Source organism: Lissotriton helveticus, chromosome 5_1 (assembly GCF_964261635.1).
Source record: "Lissotriton helveticus chromosome 5_1, aLisHel1.1, whole genome shotgun sequence".
Classification (NCBI taxonomy): Eukaryota; Metazoa; Chordata; class Amphibia; order Caudata; family Salamandridae; genus Lissotriton; species Lissotriton helveticus.
The window spans coordinates 115,880,071-115,898,088 of NC_136065.1; the positions used below are offsets into that span (position 1 = coordinate 115,880,071).

Genomic DNA, 18,018 nt, shown 5'->3' on the forward strand with positions numbered 1-18,018 from the left:
TGAGGATTCATGATCATACAAAAACCATTTACATGTTTCGGTCATGCTTCGTGTTAGTAGTATTCTTCTAGGATAGGGAGAATTGTGAGGGTAGGAGTTATCCAGCAGAGTGCAAAGCTTTTGTTTATTATACATCTCTTGCCACAGTTAATTATTAAATGAAGAAGTAGCTCTCTCTGAACAGATCTACAAATGCTAGCCCATATTTTACATGCTTCAAAGCTAATACCTTTTCTTTCTCCCATACAGGATAGTTAGTTCACTCTCCAAGGGCAAATCAAAAACACCCAACAAAACTGTTAAACCTGCATTAACTTCCATTAGGACCGCTCTCCAGTAACATGTCAATGGAGGCGTGACACGCTTGGAGGTAAACAGGACATAGATAGCACAATCCAAAGTGTCAGTGGACATCTTGTATTTAATAATTGCTGACAATAATCTATTGTTTTTATTGTTATCTAGGAAGTGTAATGAATATTAGTTCAAAGTCTATATCATGTAGAGGCACAATATCTTGAAATTTGCATAGTCACAGTTATACGTGACACAGCTTAGTTAAACATAGCGATACAGTGCTTCATGTGCTACCTTTTAATGTAAATTATATTTACTCTTTCAATGCTGAAATTGTTGTCCCTCGAGGCCAATCATTGATATCAAAGTGTAGTCAAGAGTTGCACCATTACACTGACCAAGGGCTTATAGTTCTATTTGTGCCTGCAAAGTATCATTTGAGGCCTCCAGGAGAATTATTCAATAACAGCATTGGACCTTACATTCGTTCAGTTCAGGTTTCAGTGCTTAACATCAAATTCCTTAAAGCAGGCTTACTTATTATTATCACTCGAAACAATGTTTGAAAATGTGATTGTGTTGCATGTTCTAAAGAATGACACATCATGCTCATCAAATGTGAACTTGATAATGTAAACTGACAGGGGAACACTTGACGTGGAATCAATACCCTTTCTTTTGGATCTCTAACTGTGGTCGGACAGACCTATAATGCAACAAGGAAGTGCCCGACGGACTGGTCTGACAGGTTAGTATGTGGTCTGTTTGTGGTCCTGTTTTATGCTCTGTTGAGCCAATTTCTACTGCTAATTTCCCTGATATTAAAACATCCATTGCCCGAAACAAGCTCAAATCCATGCAGTATTCTATAATGTGCAAACACTTATACAGCATGTATTTACAAGTTCAAACCTGGCCCCATTTGCACACTTGAGCTACTTTTTTGGCTATCTAACTCACTAATGAAGGACACTTTTATTTTGGTGCCCGGACTTATTTTCGGTCCTAGTCCTACGCTGGTACTTGAAGGTATGCTAAAAAGTTTATGTTGCAAAGGCAGAGGCCCTCATGGGCAGTAGAATGTGGAAGAGGTAGATAGTGAAAACATGTATGGTATGAGGGGAGAAGACTGGCATTAGATGTTCATCATGGTTATTCTTTTTTTCTTATGGATGTAATTGATCAGTGCCTATGACGTGGCAATGGTGTTTACATAATTCAATAATTCCATTGCATCCCCTATTTTGAGCTACTGCATGATAGCATGATTTATTTTGCATTGGCAGCCATGTTGTGGTACCAACACATTGTTGCTGACTGAAGTCCATGTTTCACAATCAGTGAAAGTCCTGGAGTTAATGCTGTACATGCTCTCCTTGGCAAACTCTCCTAAGGTAAGCTGCCAAGTCCTTGACAGTAATAAATGTTTCATTTCCTCGCCACTGGAGCCCTACCACTGAGGATTTACCAAACTGACATGCTTGGCACTGCATTCAGGTCTCTCCTTGTGCCTTTTTACGCCTCAAATCAAAACATTATTAAAGGAAACCTGTTTCACCCACAACCGTGGGGAAGGTATAAATTGCAGAGGAAATCTGTTCATCATTAGAAAAAAAAGACTGCTGGCCTTAAAGGACAAGATATGTGCTGTTTCCATGAAACTTCTGTTTCTCTTTCATTTCCTCCTGCATCTTTGTGACCACCACCAAACCCCATCCATTTCAGAATTGTAAGCCGTTTTTCTTCAGGTTCCTTGACCCCTATCAAACACACCTTAGGGCCTATGTTTTGAAACGAGTGCATGACATATGTTTGAGAATATTTCAATGTTAAAATAAATAGTGCAGTAAGAAAAATATTAAAACTATGAAAAATGGAAAGTACAATAAACAATATGGAACGTTCTAGGTCTGCATTAAATTTACGTTTGAGGTCCAATTATTAATAGTGCTATTTCGTTTGCATTACATTTTAGAATGGTTTGCAGGCGGATGTACCGCCTGTGGGCTATATGTAAGCCAAGGCGCATTCTTGCATTAAAGGAGCCAACGGATGTGTTCAGGAGATTATCCGAATGGGCCACCATACACAATGCCACTGTTTTCCCTCACATATAGTCATTGCTGTCTTGCAATCTTTGTTTTCCAGTAAAGGTTTCGTTTGTTAAGTTCAGTATATGAAGGTACTTGATGAAGGCTTGCTGTTCAAATGTTTTAGTACTTTTCGTAAGATTTGGAGCCAGAAATGCATTTTTATTTTCATCATTATTTGCCACCTGTACAATATGGCGCTTAGTTAATGGAACTATCTGTCTCATATACAGCACAGAGGCCCGTATCTTTTATGAGCCCTAAAACAACTAGTTTTAGAACTTCTATGTCATTTTAGTTACTTTAAGTCCTTTTATGGCACAACTTTTCTAAATTGCTATTTTGTGGCCATTGTAGATAATACTACGGTTTGCCAACTAATCATGCCTCTCCCGCTGCATTTTCATCAAATTTGGGAAAGCTATCAGTCTGAGTCTGGAGTCCACATAATTAGTGATGCAACACAGGTAGTAGGAAAGTCTTGTATGAGGGAAATTGCAATTAAATATTAGCATCATATTTTCCTCTGCAAATTATCCTCACTATAGGCATTCTTGGAGACGTACGTGTAGGGGAACAGCAGTTCGTCTGAAAATCTGTGACTTCCATAGATGTACAAAGTATTTGCAAATGTTGTGGGCAGACTAGTCTCTGGACTTTACAAGCCTGACCCCATCTCTGACGCCTGCAGTTCTTTACATTTGGTTCCTGTACTTTAAATCCACGTTACGGCTCTGCACATGGTTCATCAAGTCATTTGCAGGGATAAGTACCAGGAATTCTTCTGAAACTGCAAAGACATGTCTTATGTTCTTGGCTCTCTTTTTTCTCACTCCCTTGTTTAAAGTCACCGTGAATGGATAGCCGTACCTCAATCTTGTTTATTTGTAGAGTATCTTGTTAGTTTTAGAGTAAGATTCTTTGGGTGAATTAAACAAAACCTTCTCTAGCTAAAATTTGTGTGCCCTCCAGTTCTTGAACAGGCTTCCCATGTCTCTTCAAATACTTCTGTGAACTAGCTGCTTTCAGAAGACATTCAGAATGATATTTTTCCTTAGTTGGATAGTATTTTTTGTTTACTTTGGCTCCTACTGTCAAGAACATTTTAGGCATACACTGATCTCTAAATACCTCGCTCACTCATACGTCTACTGTTCTATGATTACAACAGCTCTAATACGCAAAAATCGATTGGGGAAAGGATTACTTGTCCTGCATAACCTGGGTATGCATTCTCGGCGTGTCCCACTTAAAAATGACTTCCAGGTTCCGAAGAGGAAGAGTCAGCACAAGTCGTGCTTACTGCGAGACAGCAGCAGGCCTCGCCTAATCCCTCAGACCCGTTGAAGCACTGAATTCAACCACGTAAGGTACTTACAAGACCTTATCGAGACTAAGATTAATATATCTTATTCTTTCACCTTGCACCTTGAAAAGAACATTTCTTTCCAGGATTTCACTTGCGGAGACACCCACGTTCTCCGGTCACACTATACACTGGTCCTGAAGAAAGCCCACCCGACACACATGTGCAAACAAGGGCTGAAACATGTCGACCTTTTTTACTCTAGCTCTAAATAGTGCGTGTGAGTCCTAAATACTCCTATACGCACGCAATATCTTTTTATTTTTTCTTGAATCCAGACCTATTAAAGTCACAGTCTGGCTGTACGAGATTTTATCTGATTTTATCCATTAAAACACATCACTGATCACTACTGTCTTAACCAGGGGTAATCCTCCGGGTGGAGGCTGCACAATCACTAACCCGATGATGATGCAGACATGTGTTCGATAGGCGGAGAATCAAGATATACCGCCCACACCATTCTAAAGACACGTGTATGAGGGTTTTTAATTGGGACACGCCGAGAATGCATACCCAGGTTATGCAGGACAAGTGATCCTTTCCCCAATTGATTTTTGCGTATTGAGTTCAAGGAAGATGAACGGATCACACCTTCCTTCTCCCTCCCTTCCTGATTATTTAGTACAACAGCTCTAAGACAGATGGGCGATTTACTTTTCCACCTAAAAACATTCAGGATACAAATGACTGGCCTGATACTATATTTCTTCTTGATCCTTTGACCTCTTTCTATGTCCAAATCCCCTTTGCCTTACAGCTGTCGTTTGATGCTGATTAGTATCGGATATCGGTTTGAAGCAAATTATGCAGAATTTGTAACTACTGTTATTGAAACACAACATTGCATTGATATTACACTTAAATAAAGCAAGCATAAATACAAATAAAATCAAGTAAGATAGCCAATTAAGAAGACATTTAACCAGTGATGTTAGTTCCATCTGCTCTGCGATGTCTACCCGTCGCCTCTATCTGGCTTCAAACCTTGTGAATGTCCAATTGATCTACAATGGGACTAGGTCATACTGCAGTAGACCTATGTGTTTCCTGAATGTCTACTATTGCTAACTAACCTACTACCTTCAAACTGTGCATACTAACGATGACAGCTGCCTGATCGACATCCACTTGACCCGATACAGAATATATGTCAACTCTGCACAGAATTACTGTGCACTACTCCTACCTCCTTGGTTGGGCTCAACAAAGAATTAAAAGCTTAATTATTTAAAGTCTTTTTAAACCTGTCCTATATGTGTCTTATCTTTTTTTCTGTCTTTTTTCTGTTGGGTTATATACAAAGAAACTTCGGTGGTCAGTACCATAAAATAACATTATTGGCAGATTGAACGACTTACAGCCTTAATTTAGATGGAGATCGTGAATCAACTGATCATTTAAAATCATTTAAACTTGATCAGTGCATGACTAATTCAAGAGAAGACCTATAAGAGTCCTTTTACTAGGGATGGGTTACTTTCACTTCTTAGATTTTCTCATTTGGGATATTAATCAAATCAGGCTACTATTGTCAAGTGTCCAAGGGAATGTCTCCAAAAATATTTATGCAGAGACCAAAGCATGTTGGCCTAATACAATTTAAAAAATACTTTTTCTAATGTTTTAAAGCCTATGAATACATGTCCTGTCACTCAAAGTTCTCTTGGGTGGCCTACATTTTGAATGAATAGATTGCAAAAACTGCAAATATTAAATTGCACTTCATGTCGTTAAATAGGTTATTTTAACTTTCTTCTGTAGCACTACTAATATAGTGAACATGTGATTGAATTGTTGATTTAATACAAACCCTGGTTAATGAGTCCATATCCAATTTTCTCTACTCCTTTTCTCTTAATTGAATGCTTTGTCTGAAGATTTGTAAGTTTCTGGTTTTATAATGACTGTATACCTTTTTTAAATGAATTGAAAAATGTTTTTATACAAATGAAACTTTACGGTATTGTATCGTCTGTAAAAGTATTACATTAAATAGTCATAATCCAGAGATATGGTAATAGTAAAGGCTAAAATCTGGCACTGGTTAAAGAGAGTTTGCCATGTTTATGAAATGTGAATGATGTGGCGATTGCATGAAATTTCTATCGAATATTTTGTACAAATTCCCTTTTGTTCCTCACTAGGTGCTGCAATACACTTATGGTGAATTGGAAGGCAGCAATGGGAAAATGCCTCATGTGTTTGGTGCCTGGTGAATGCTGTGGACTGTTGTGGGGCCAAGAAGTGTGTGAGTTTACTTTTCTGTAGGACACATGAATATTCAGTCACTTACTGGTATAAGAAATACTTCACACCTGGTTCTTGAGTATACATTCTATGATGATAATACATGCCCAAATGTCCAAATCATGCTAAGGTACTGCTGACCACTCTTAAATAATGTAGGTAGCATACGATAATCTCTCCACCCTCACTGGATGAGATGATTTGCTTGAGTGATAGAAGTTTATGAATGTTGCATCTTAAGAGCATGCTGGGGTATTGACAACTGGCTAGATATTTGTAGAAATAGTTTGCTTGATTTTTGCATATTACACAGTGATACATAAAGAAACCAGAATAAAACCAGCAGTGAAGAGAAGCTTGGTGAACCTCTGTGACACTACAATGTCTTGATTGTCTCTCTTGCACCCTACAACAGGAGCAAATAACTTCAGCAACATTTTCTCTTCTTTCTTAAGCGAATCATAATATTTTACAAGCATCCGCTGCTTCAAGTGTTGTGATGGGCCAGACATAAATGTGCAGCCATGTAGTACATCTATGATAACTAATATCTTACAAAGTTAACACTTTTCAAATATACATATTATCTACATAAAATGGGGGGGGTGATATTTCCTCAATAAAGACAATAGTGCAGAAAAGTTATATGTACAAGCTTTTCACATTTTACGTACAGTGGTCAGTGCTTCAGCGTCTGTTTACAGTCCGCTAGATGGGCCCCCGGGGGTGCATGCGGGGAAGCTCAGATAAGTCTTTCGTTTGGTGGCAGCTTCAGGACGTTCCACATCTCCACTCTTGCCCCATCTTTCTCCTGCCGACTGGGGCTGTAAGTCCCCTGGGTTGCTCTCTTCTTTCTCATAGCAACCATAGAAGTTGTGATGACCGCAAAGAGGATGAGAAGGATAGCGGCTCCTGCTGCCGAACCCACGAATGCCGATATTTGGGTGCTTGGCCGGAGCACGGGGTTCTGCTGTGGAATATGGCCATGGCAAATGATTAAACATCTTTGGTGAAAATACTGGTATTATAGAAAAGCACAATCATACCTAGATTGCAACCACTTGTCACATTGAGAGGTAAATATCACCCTACAAAAAACATGTTTGGTACCTTACATATGTATTACTTTGCTTCTTTTATGAGAATAGTTGTGGCTACACCTCAACTTCACATCTCTTCATGCTCCAAGAATTTGCAAACTTTGTGCATGTCCTTACTGACAACAGCCCCTTTTTCTCAATCTAAAATCTGTCAAGCAAGTGGGTCACTAAGTTGCTGCATATTATGGATACTTTTCTTATCTTTTTGGCGTCAAATCCTTAGTGCCTGGACTAAATGTCATACATATTTTATAGTCTTGTTCTCGAAGGTGTACCAGATGAACAATGCATCAGTCACAGATTGGTGACCAGATCACAGAGGATTGACGAATGGGAACAATATTTTCACTTAAAATACCCCTTACATAATGCACTTCAGTTGCAGTTCAGGACAAACAAGGGGAGAGAGGTTTCGTGTACAATATAACCCTGGATGTGATCTTTTATATTGTTTCTGAAAATTGTGTTCTAAAGTCGTAGAAATGAAAGAACCACCCAAGAGTTGTTCTTGGGGAAATAAAATTATTTTTGAGAAAATGTGGTTTTTACATTGTACTTATCCTGCCAGTTGGAGTATAACATTTAAATAAATGATGCCACTGGTGATATCAAGTGCGCTGCGTAACACTCAGCCATGTCTTCCTGCTCATCAAGCTACTGGAGATTTATCCCCTTCGCCGCAGGGCTAATTCCCCTGCGGTGCAGGGGGAGGGGGGCCGCGAGCAGCGCTGCGGTGCTTGCAATGAACTCGGCTCGTCACGCTGCACGGTGGCGCTGTGGTCATGACGAGCTGAGCTTGTCATGACCACGCCCATTTTCGTAGAACACTCAGCACAGCAGGGGAATTATCCCCGCGTGGGAGCGCCGCGGCGGTCATGACGAGCTAAGCTCGTCATGAGTAGAGCGCCACTGTGCCTCATGACGAGCTGAGCTCGTCATGAGCACCGAAGGTGTTAACACCAAGGCATGTTATGTTATTCAGAATTGATAGAGCGCACGGCTACTGAATTGAGTATCCCGCCCTAAAACATCCTCGTTGTGGCTGACGAACAAGCACTATGCTCGCTGAGATGAAAATACTATTGCTGAAATAACCAAGTTTTCAATTACTCCCTAAAGGGCAGAATGTCCTCAAATGTATTCAACCCTTCCAGCCTGACAGGGAGCACCTTTTACATCTGCACCAATTAAAACATGTGGGATGATCCCCAGATGCCGCCTTTTTTCCAAAATTATTTAATGCTAATCTCGGATCAGGGAAGTCCCTCATTGGATCTTTCAGCTTTATCTACATGAACTATTCTTATGGAGCACAAATACCATCAAAACTGCAATCAGATCCCCGACGCCATAATATCGCCCCAATCCACAGAGATTTGCACCAGCTATTGGTGGCGATCCCTGTGAAGTTCAAGGCCTTATTCATTGTACGTAGCACCAACCTTTTGACTTTTCTGTAATACTAGATAGTTCTGTATATGCTAATTTGTCCTTTGTACCCTTCGATCTTTTATAGATTTTTTAGTGCAATCTCTTTATTTTTTTAATAGGCTATTTTAATTGATTCTGACAATTATTTTGCTGCTAATGATGCCCGAAAGCATAACACTAATGCATGAACAAAGGCTCTATGCTCTCTTTTTGCGCAGGTGTTTGTTGCTGCTCCATCGTTTTGGAGCAGGGATAGTACTCGATAATCGAAATTTTGATATTCCCTAGTGTTCTTACTATGTTTTTTCAACTTCCCTAATCTTGTAATTCTTTAATTGTTACTTTTATGATGAAGTTCTTGTATTAATATTATATTGAATCATGTACTTTTATGGCTGTAATCTGTCGAAATAAAGTGGTATTGACTGACTGACAGAATTTGTCCTTTTCAGTGTCGCGGGTCATGCTTCCAAAAGACAATGTAAGAAGGCAGACCTAGGGCACCACCTAGTGATGGTGACAAATAGCTACAAAAGGCTAGAATAAACAGCTTTCCTTAGTGTGTGCAAAGGTAAGCCCTCCACTCACCAAAATGGTAATATACCTGGAGCGCTTAAAATTCTTGCTGAGTACCTGCTGATCCTCTAATGCCAAGTTTGTGTCTGTATTTTACTTTCATCATTCACATTTGCACATGGTCCTTTTCATATCATAGAACCCCTCTGGGGAACTACACAGCTTTTCAAATAAAATCCGAAGAGATTGTATTTATATTCCTAAAGAAAAACCGAGAACCTGTAATGTCCAGCTCTACTTCAGTAATCTGAATACCTCGCTCCTAGTGCCAAGAAAGCTCCTGTGGTGTACGTGTGGTCAGATAGAACAACTAGTGGTGTTTACCTGAAGTGTAAACAGGACCAGCATATTCTGTATCTTTCAGATACAACAGCTGACATAACCAAGTAGGTTGAGGGGCTTCACCGGTTGCATCCACTACATTTTGTCAGCACAATGTCAAACCAACCACCTGACATGGTTTTCTCCATAATGGCTTATTTTTGTTTTTAATCTGTGGCTTAGAACATGCTCCAATGACCTTTCCTCTTGTATAGAATCCTTGAATGGGGCAGATATTTAGAGAGCAAAGTGTCTCTCCCAATGTGACCTGTGGAGCACGCATGTGGCTAGATTACTTGAAGATTGAACAGATGCAAATCATGGAGCAAACGCTATTGCACTGGTTTACTTGAGTTCATACTACATGGCAAATGAGGGACAAAATACGAAGTCACACAGCGCAGCGAGTCATCTTGCGCTGCGCTATGCGACAGTGCAGGAACGCCATATTTAAAATAATATGGCACATTCCTGCGTTTTCCCAAAACTGGGTCACAACTTGCTGCCTAAAGCCAACACAGGCATGATTATTTTTGTGCAGGAAGGAACACCTTCCTGCACAAAACCATTCCCCTGAGGCATTTCCCTCTTTCTATGTGTGCTATAGAATGCAGCACACATAGAAAAAGTTAAAAACAAGGAGAAATTAAGATATTTCTCCTCGTTACGCCTCCCCTGGCGATGCGTAGCAGTTTTGGCGTTATCCCTGCTCTTCCACAATTGGCATATCTGGGAATGCTTCAAAATCCATGGGTGTTGCGTGGGAACACCCACGCAACGCCCATGGAACGCCTCCCTGGGGCAGAGTAACGCAACGCAGTGATTGGCGCTGTGTTGCGTTACTCCGGATGCGTCAAGCCACTCAGGGCCACGCAAAGTAACCCCTTGATAAATATGACCCTGAGTCCCTAAGCAACAAGTGGAGCATTCATACTATCCTCTGTTCTTTGCACTTACATAATGAGGAACTGAACAAATGCAAGTTCCCTAAATTTCAAATGTAAGAGATTAACCAAAATTTGCGGACAAATCAGTTTGCTGAGTTATTTATTATGAAAGCAGCATAAAAAGTATAAAATAGTCTGTTATTTTTTGTGGGGATTATTGATGGCTCGAGCTTTCTCTCTGTTACCACAGTACTACATAAGAAACATCATTTCAAGTGTTTGTTACATATTTTTTGCACTGATTTCCAAGTACTATTCATCAACCCACTTTCATGGATTTCCTATACTGCTCGCAGCAAAGAGCATTTGCTCCATATTTGCATCTGTTCAAATGTATTGTCATTTAGTGTAACATGGTGCCATATTTGCTGACCCCTCCAATAACCCGGTCAGAGGCATTCTCATATATATTTGTCCCAAACGTAGACGCCATTTTCTCTACATGAGCATCTGGGGCTGTGTCATGACTCCATTCTGCAACTGTCCACAGGTACAAAAGGGAGGCGTACTCACATTTTTTGCAAATATTGCGCTGACTAATGAGCATGGACTGATGCAGTACAGCTGTGAGTTAGCGCATATATTGCATACCGCGCAGTTTGAAAGCACTGAGCCACCATTGCCGTTCTGTGTCTCGGAGCATTAATTCTGGAAGACATGAGCTGACTTGGACTTTATGTTACCAAGTTAGTACATTTGCTGAATCTAGAAATTGATGCTATGTGTGCGCAGGCGCAGAATGAGATCATGATAAGACTTTTGAATGGTGGGACCAGTTGTTCGTCTCTCTACTTATTTAAGTTTCAGTTCTGGTGTATGATGGTCTCTCGCACATCGGAGAGGGCGTTTTTGCTGCTACTGGAAGAGTCTGTCCATCTCCTGTTGCTGTTGACAATTCTTTTTTAGAATATTTCTTGTCAGCCCCTAGATCACCATTGACATTCCAACTGAGTTTCAACATATGAACCTTCCCCATTATAAAAATTACAATATATACAAACGTACCATAAATATGCTCTACATAGGTTCCTAGAACAACATTCAACAGCAGTGAAGGCACAGTACCCTCCGGTACACACATGGGTGGGGCAGTCTGTAAGGTGACACAAAGCTGGGATTGTCTCTGTTAAACTCAAGCATAGTCCTCTTACTGTTGAAGAAAGTGTTCTTTCTCCAGGTATATTCTCATCCTCCTCCTTTCTACTCTGAAATGTATGCTTTTGATTTGTTCTAAATATTTTATTTTGTGTACTATGAGAAACAATGTGCACATGCTTGCTACAACACCGGTGCCTCTTTCTGTTATGCTTAGATGTTATTAGCATACTATTTCAAAATAGGGAATTCCTTGAGTTTCTCCTTCCCTTGTTGTTCCTGGTGTCAGTAGATGAGAGAAATGACTTGATACCACTTTTAAAAGGTGTACATCTGAAGTTATTTGTTTATAATACATAACATTGGGCCACAGACTAGTTTTCCCTGGGTAGGAACCCAATAATCTTTTGTTGGACAAGACCACCATGTAATGTTGTTTTTGTTTATTTGTTTGGGCTTATGGAACTTACAATTGCTTTTAACTCTGGGATTTTAAATTAATTTTGGAAACAGTGCATGCATGTGCAATCTGATGACTACTTATGTTCTTGAGAAATATGTATTGACCTTGTAGGCTTACTCCTCGAATATGAACCCATTACAAATAGAGAACAAAGTGGGATTTTTCACTTCCCTGTCATTCTGCTTTTTGTTCTTCAACAATGTAGTTTGGACGAGGCTAATGATGGGATAAAAAATGGTAAATATTTGTTCGACACACGATGGAAGCAGGACCAATAGAAAAAGAAGTGTCCATTTCTCTAGAGCAATTGCCTGGCTGCTTGTGAATGTAGTGTATTTCTCATCTGTAGAAGAGGATGAGAGCCCCATGAAATAACCCTTGTAATTCTTAAAGGAAATGATTGCAATTGTCTTGGATAGGATAGAACATGCTTGTGTCACCTTACAGAGAGCAAAGGGGCTTTCAATTACCCCTGGTACATTGTAAGAAAGCACCTTACAGCAGGTCTTAACAAGTGTTTTCTGACTTTCTGCCAATTATCGTCCTGGCATTAAATTAGAAACATTTGGAAATGCAAAGTCACTCCACATAGTCTCATTTGGAGTTGATATCATAGGAAGGGTGGGCAGCTCTTGGAGACAGACCACCCACGGTTTGATAGAGCGCCACCTCTTGCAATGTTGCTGTGACTTTACAGGTGACTTGGGTCACTGTGTACCCAGCACAATGCCAATAGCACATTGGTGTGGAGGCAACTGAAAGCCTTGGAATCACCATAGGTTCTTGGTGCACAGAGGTGTCGGCATTCGCGGTCTATGTACGGGGACCGGCTCATATCAAGCGCTCCTCAGGTGGCATCTTCATGACGCTGTCCATCTCCAGGCGTGCTCCCGCCACTTCTTGCTGGCTCGGGCTGTAGGTCCCTTCCGACTGGCGTCGCTTCCTTGCAGTGAAAACCATGAACAAGATACCAATAACTACCAGCAGCAAACAACCACAGGCTACAGGGACAGCTACTCCAAGCAATGGGAATGTGAAAAACCCAACTGGAATCCCCTTCTGCAAAAGAAACCAATGACAAGAGTGAGACCCTGGGCACAGAAGAAGGACATGTTCTTTGTGTGAGATCATCATCAGGCAACAACGGATCCCACTGAAATCTGCCAAACCTAAGGACCCACTGGGTAGAATTCTAACACACCGGTAATCCTATGTGAAGTGAAATGCTCACCCTTCTTGGTTTTTAAACTGATATTTAGATAAAAACTCCCTTCACTTCCACTGTTATGTCATAACTCACTTTTACAATGTTAGTTATTTGAAAATTTGAAACAAAACATGTCATTACACAGATCTAAGGGGGGCATTTGAAATAGAAGCACAGCTTCCACAGAGGGTTTGTTTTGTTTTGGTTTAACATTGCAGGATGTATTTGGATTCCTATATATGCACTTTAAGAGACGTGTTTGCAAAATTCTATATGTTGTGATGTCACCTCGAATAAAGCAGGTGAGTCACGTCTAATACTCCAATAAAGTCTATTTAAGCTTTGCCATGCCTCGGATCATAGGTTTTAAAGCCACAAAAAAAGGTTTTAGGAAATGGTTTTACTTCGCTATTTGCTGCAGTCTTCTGCCATCTTGTGGCAGTATGTGAGGGTGCCATAAGGCTTCTGCCTACAGTGGTCCTGTTCTAATATCTGCACTTCTTCAAATACCACCCCTTTATATACTGTAATCCAGCACCTTCCAATGGCTTTGCGTCAACTCCGGCCTGGAATTTATGGACTGCACTTGACTAATATGCTTTACTTCCTAGCCTGCTGCTGTCGCACCTGCGTTCTCAAATCGTGGTTTACGTCACTCTCACGCATTTAAGTGTTTCTGTGACGTGATCCTACGGGGCAGCATTTGTGGACGAAGTTGTCAAAAGCCCAATATATACATTGTATTGTATTGTAATTGCATTTATATAGCGCATGGTGGGTCAGTCCTAAAATGGTATATTTTTTTTATAAGATTGCCATTTTTTAAGCATTGCATATGTTTGCGAATTGCTTGCCAGGGCTAGACCTACTGGCCTGCCAATGTTTTTTATTCCTTTTCTTTTTTCAGATATCAAGTCAAAGTATTTCCTGGTATAATTTTGAAAGAAACATTCGCTTGATTCCTGAACTCACACTGCCCTCTAGTGGTGTGTTAAATGTCAAATCACAAATAGGTCACACGTTAAATAAATATGTATATATTATTTCTCACTGTAAAAAACACAGTTAAATGTTAGTTGTGGTTCAGCAAATAAAAAAATTAAAAAAAACTGGAAAATGCAGAGCCCACTATAACTCGTGGTCTGCCAAGCTCAGTACACCACTTTGCCAAAGGTATAGGGTACAAAACTCACTGTCCCGTCATGGTCAGTACACCACTGTGCCAATGGTATGGAAATAAAATATTGACTGCCAAGAGCAAAACAAGACGGGCACTCTGAGCTATGGGCTGCATTGCATACCCTAACTGGGCACATTTAAAGGGTTTCCGGGTCTGTATTCTTTGAACAATCACTAACCGTAATTTTTTTTTGTACAGAACCCTCGAACAGTACCAATTTTTATCAGAGAATCAACACTTTTTTGGCTCCTCCCTTTTTAAGTGGACCCCTTGTTGATAGATATTCGTGAATTTGAAAATATCAAGAGCAATCTCAACACACTGTCTGCCATATTTCATGCATATTCGTCAAAATGTGTAAATGGAAATCACCAAACGGCTTTTTCAACCTACAAGATACACAAACGTTTTAACCCTTTCGAGCCCTTGACACTTTTTTTCAGACGCTAATATCTCAACAACTACTGGGCAGATTTACACCAATCCCTGAAAAGCCCTCTTTCTGAGTAAATTCCTACTTTTTTGCCAAGTTTGGTGGAAATCCGTTCAGTGGTTTTTGCTGCAGCTACGAGCGAAAATTCCTGTGGGAGCTAAAATGGGAAAACAAACCTTTTTGTACCAACATTTTAGTTAAAAAACTGGTTGCAAACTTAACACAAACTCAATGGTCCAGAAATCACAAGTCATTCTTATTTTATCAAATAATACGTAATGAGTTTACCGAACAAAACAAATCATAAACTAAACCCATCTCTGGCTTAATTTCCATGTTGGTCTAATTCCCTCATAAACATTGTGCTCTAGCAGAAATCAAACATTCCTAAGATACACTGAAAGGGTGTTAAACGAGGAAAGAAGTCTTGTCATTAAAAACTGTGCCGTGTGGATTTGAGGTGCTTCAGGGCTATAACCACTGAATCACTATCTATGGCTCTGATCTCTGTTAATGCTGCAACAGTGAAAAAAAGTCCATGTCCGATGAAACAACATTGAACAACAACATTTGTGGCAAGTGTACTTCTAATAAACGCTGATTCTAACAATTGGGGCTCACTTACAGAGGGTATTTACTGGAATTGTATCTCAATGCAGGAATGTAATCGCTTGTGGTATATTTGTGTTTAAATATATATACCTCTATACATGCAAAATGGCATAGCTTGTGTTCTGGCTCTGCTCACACACAACAGTGGTAACACATTGCATGTATGTGTGTGGGTCGGGTGTGTGTGTGGGACGGGTGTGTGTGTGTGTGTGTGTGTGTGTGTGACGGGTGTTATTTTAGAACACAAACCTAGATATACGGCAATGGCGTCTTATGCAAGATCACACCAGGCCAAGATTACTCAACAGAGCACAATTATACAAATAGCTTGACAGTCTGCATTTACTCTCCTGCTGGCTCAGTTTTTTGGGTTTAGACCTTGAGTACCTCCATAGCTTTCACTAGAGGAAATTGTATGAGTTTAGGGAAATCTGATGTTTATTTATGAAAGGGACATGTTCAAAGTACTCCTCTGTGGTTGAGTTGCCTAAATGAAGTATCACAATACTATTTACTTATTTTTAGCCACATTTTGCACACCGGAAGTCAGGCATTTTGCATGCTTTGCCCACTATTTCCCCACAGTAGAAAGCAGTTCATGCAAAGTTGTTAATACATTTTACGCCATTCCATTGTTACACAAGAAAGAGCATGCACTATTACACAACCCCCGCACGGTGAAGACCCCAGGAAAGTGAAACGCCCACCATATACACCTGGCTGAAACCTCATGCAAGGAATGTCAATCAACAGCAACAGAAGTGGAGCTCTCCATCCAGCCCAGCTAAGAGTTTGTCATGCAGGGAGATTCTGGCATGCATTGCTCACCAGTGATAAATCAGGGTGATTTAGTTTAATGTAAAAATACCCAGAAAGGGCATGAGCCTGATTCGGTGTGGGTGAAAGAGGTAAAGGTGTGAAGTAAGGAGCAATGTGCCCCCCTTAAAACGTAGGTTGTGAGTCCCTCAAAACCTCTCTAACATTGCACATCTCTGATTCTTACAACACCAAGATTCCATAAATACAAAGCACTGTTCAAGTAACAAAACATATTTATGATGTCAATACCGTAAAAAGTTAGTAGCTATGTAGAAAAGTTTCAAAAATGATAATCAATCATCTACCTAAATTCGTAACAATTACATTATTTTCATAACATTTTCAGCAAAATATTTCATTGTAAATTAATAAAATGGTTTATTTATCCATTTTGGTGTTCGTGTAAGAAAAGAAATCACAAAGATGATTTCCTGTTGCCCTTACCTGAAAAATATGTTTTTATATACTCCTAGCACATATTAAAAGGCATCAAATGGTAGGGCTGAATGAATGGGTATGAATTTGCTTTCTGCACATTTCTCTTTCGCTGTTCAGAGACTAACAAAGGCCATGCATTTTCTTCAATAGAATATTTAAGGTACATGGTTCTGACTTTTTTGATTGGCTGCTGCAACTATTGGCCTTCTCTCGTGAAGCAAGGGGAACACAATGTCTCCAGGGTATGAAAGAAGTACAAGATTCTAGTTGTGGGGCTGAGATCCTCTTAGATTTGAGTTGGGAGGGGGGTACATTCTGTATCATTGATGGTGTGGATCATTGTACAGTGTTGGACTAGTCAACTACAATGATATTGGATATTATTTACATGTGAGTTGATATAATCTGGCACAATTGTGGTATGCTCTGTACTCTGATTGGATTTTGTGTTTTATGAGGTGATGTGTTGTCCTGTTACATCAATGTGATATAGTTTAAGATTGAGTGATCATTTTGCAACAGTTTCTCATAAAGGTGTTGGATCTTTTCGCACACTTTCGCCCTAGGGATGGGGGATTCTGGCACAGTTTGCATACAGCAAAGGAATATTCTGTCTCAGACACAACACTGAGACATTGTGGAACTGTCCTGAGAATATTTTGGAGTATTGTGTAAAGTAATTTTATGGTACAATGATGGGAAATTCTAGCAAGAATTGTCCACAAATTTGTGATTTTCTTCTACAGCTATGTGATTTGTTCAGATTGACATATTTGAGGTAAAATACTCCATTCTAAATTATGCCAAAATGCAGCATGTTCTCACTTCGTTGTTTGAACCTTTCCATGCTAGCTAGGCACCTATTCTGTCTTTGTAATGTTGTTTTTCTATTTTTTATATTAGTCAAAAGGGAGAAAAAAGGTGCTGCACTAAATTTGCTATCATTTTTCTTCAATTTAATCAGATTGACTTTAAAGTGATACAGATGGTCATAGTGTTTGTGACAATTAGAAGGGCCGCCAGCGTACTGTACCTCACAGCGGCTCCCAGTGAAGCTGCCATTGCAAATACACTTGTACTTGTTGATGGAGTCCTGGCAGGTTCCACCATTCAAACATGGGCTTGAGTTGCACTCATCGATGTTGACTTCACAGCTAGAAGAAAACAAGCAAGAACGTATTAACAACATTTTCTATATCCAGATCCCGTATCAAGGGCTTTTGTGTAATCTCCTGGCTTCTATTTGGACACTGTTTTGGATGAGTGAGCCACAGAAGCAGATTAGGAGCGCCACTCACAATCCTGCTATTTTTGGTTTCAACGTACAAAATCTCGCTTGTCGATCAGAGTTGATTCTCCATAACACCAACCTATTCTCCGCATCTCTTGGCCC

The 18,018-nt window shown here is 40.0% G+C and overlaps 1 protein-coding gene across 2 annotated transcripts in view; it reads right to left on the minus strand.

Moving 5' to 3' along the window:
• Positions 1–6,608: 6,608 nt before the first annotated feature.
• CRB2 (crumbs cell polarity complex component 2) overlaps positions 6,609–18,018 on the minus strand; it is a 324,449-nt gene continuing 313,039 nt past the window's right edge. Inside the window, exons 12-13 of one of the 2 annotated variants that reach the window (XM_078641841.1) lie at positions 17,659–17,779; positions 6,609–6,970 (exon numbers count right to left, since the gene is read on the minus strand). In XM_078641841.1, the coding sequence (XP_078497967.1) occupies positions 6,746–6,970; positions 17,659–17,779 (346 nt within the window). In that variant the 3' untranslated portion in view covers positions 6,609–6,745. Of the gene's footprint in view, positions 6,971–11,909; positions 12,996–17,658; positions 17,780–18,018 lie in introns of those variants that run through there. The other variant, XM_078641840.1, reaches the window with a different exon arrangement.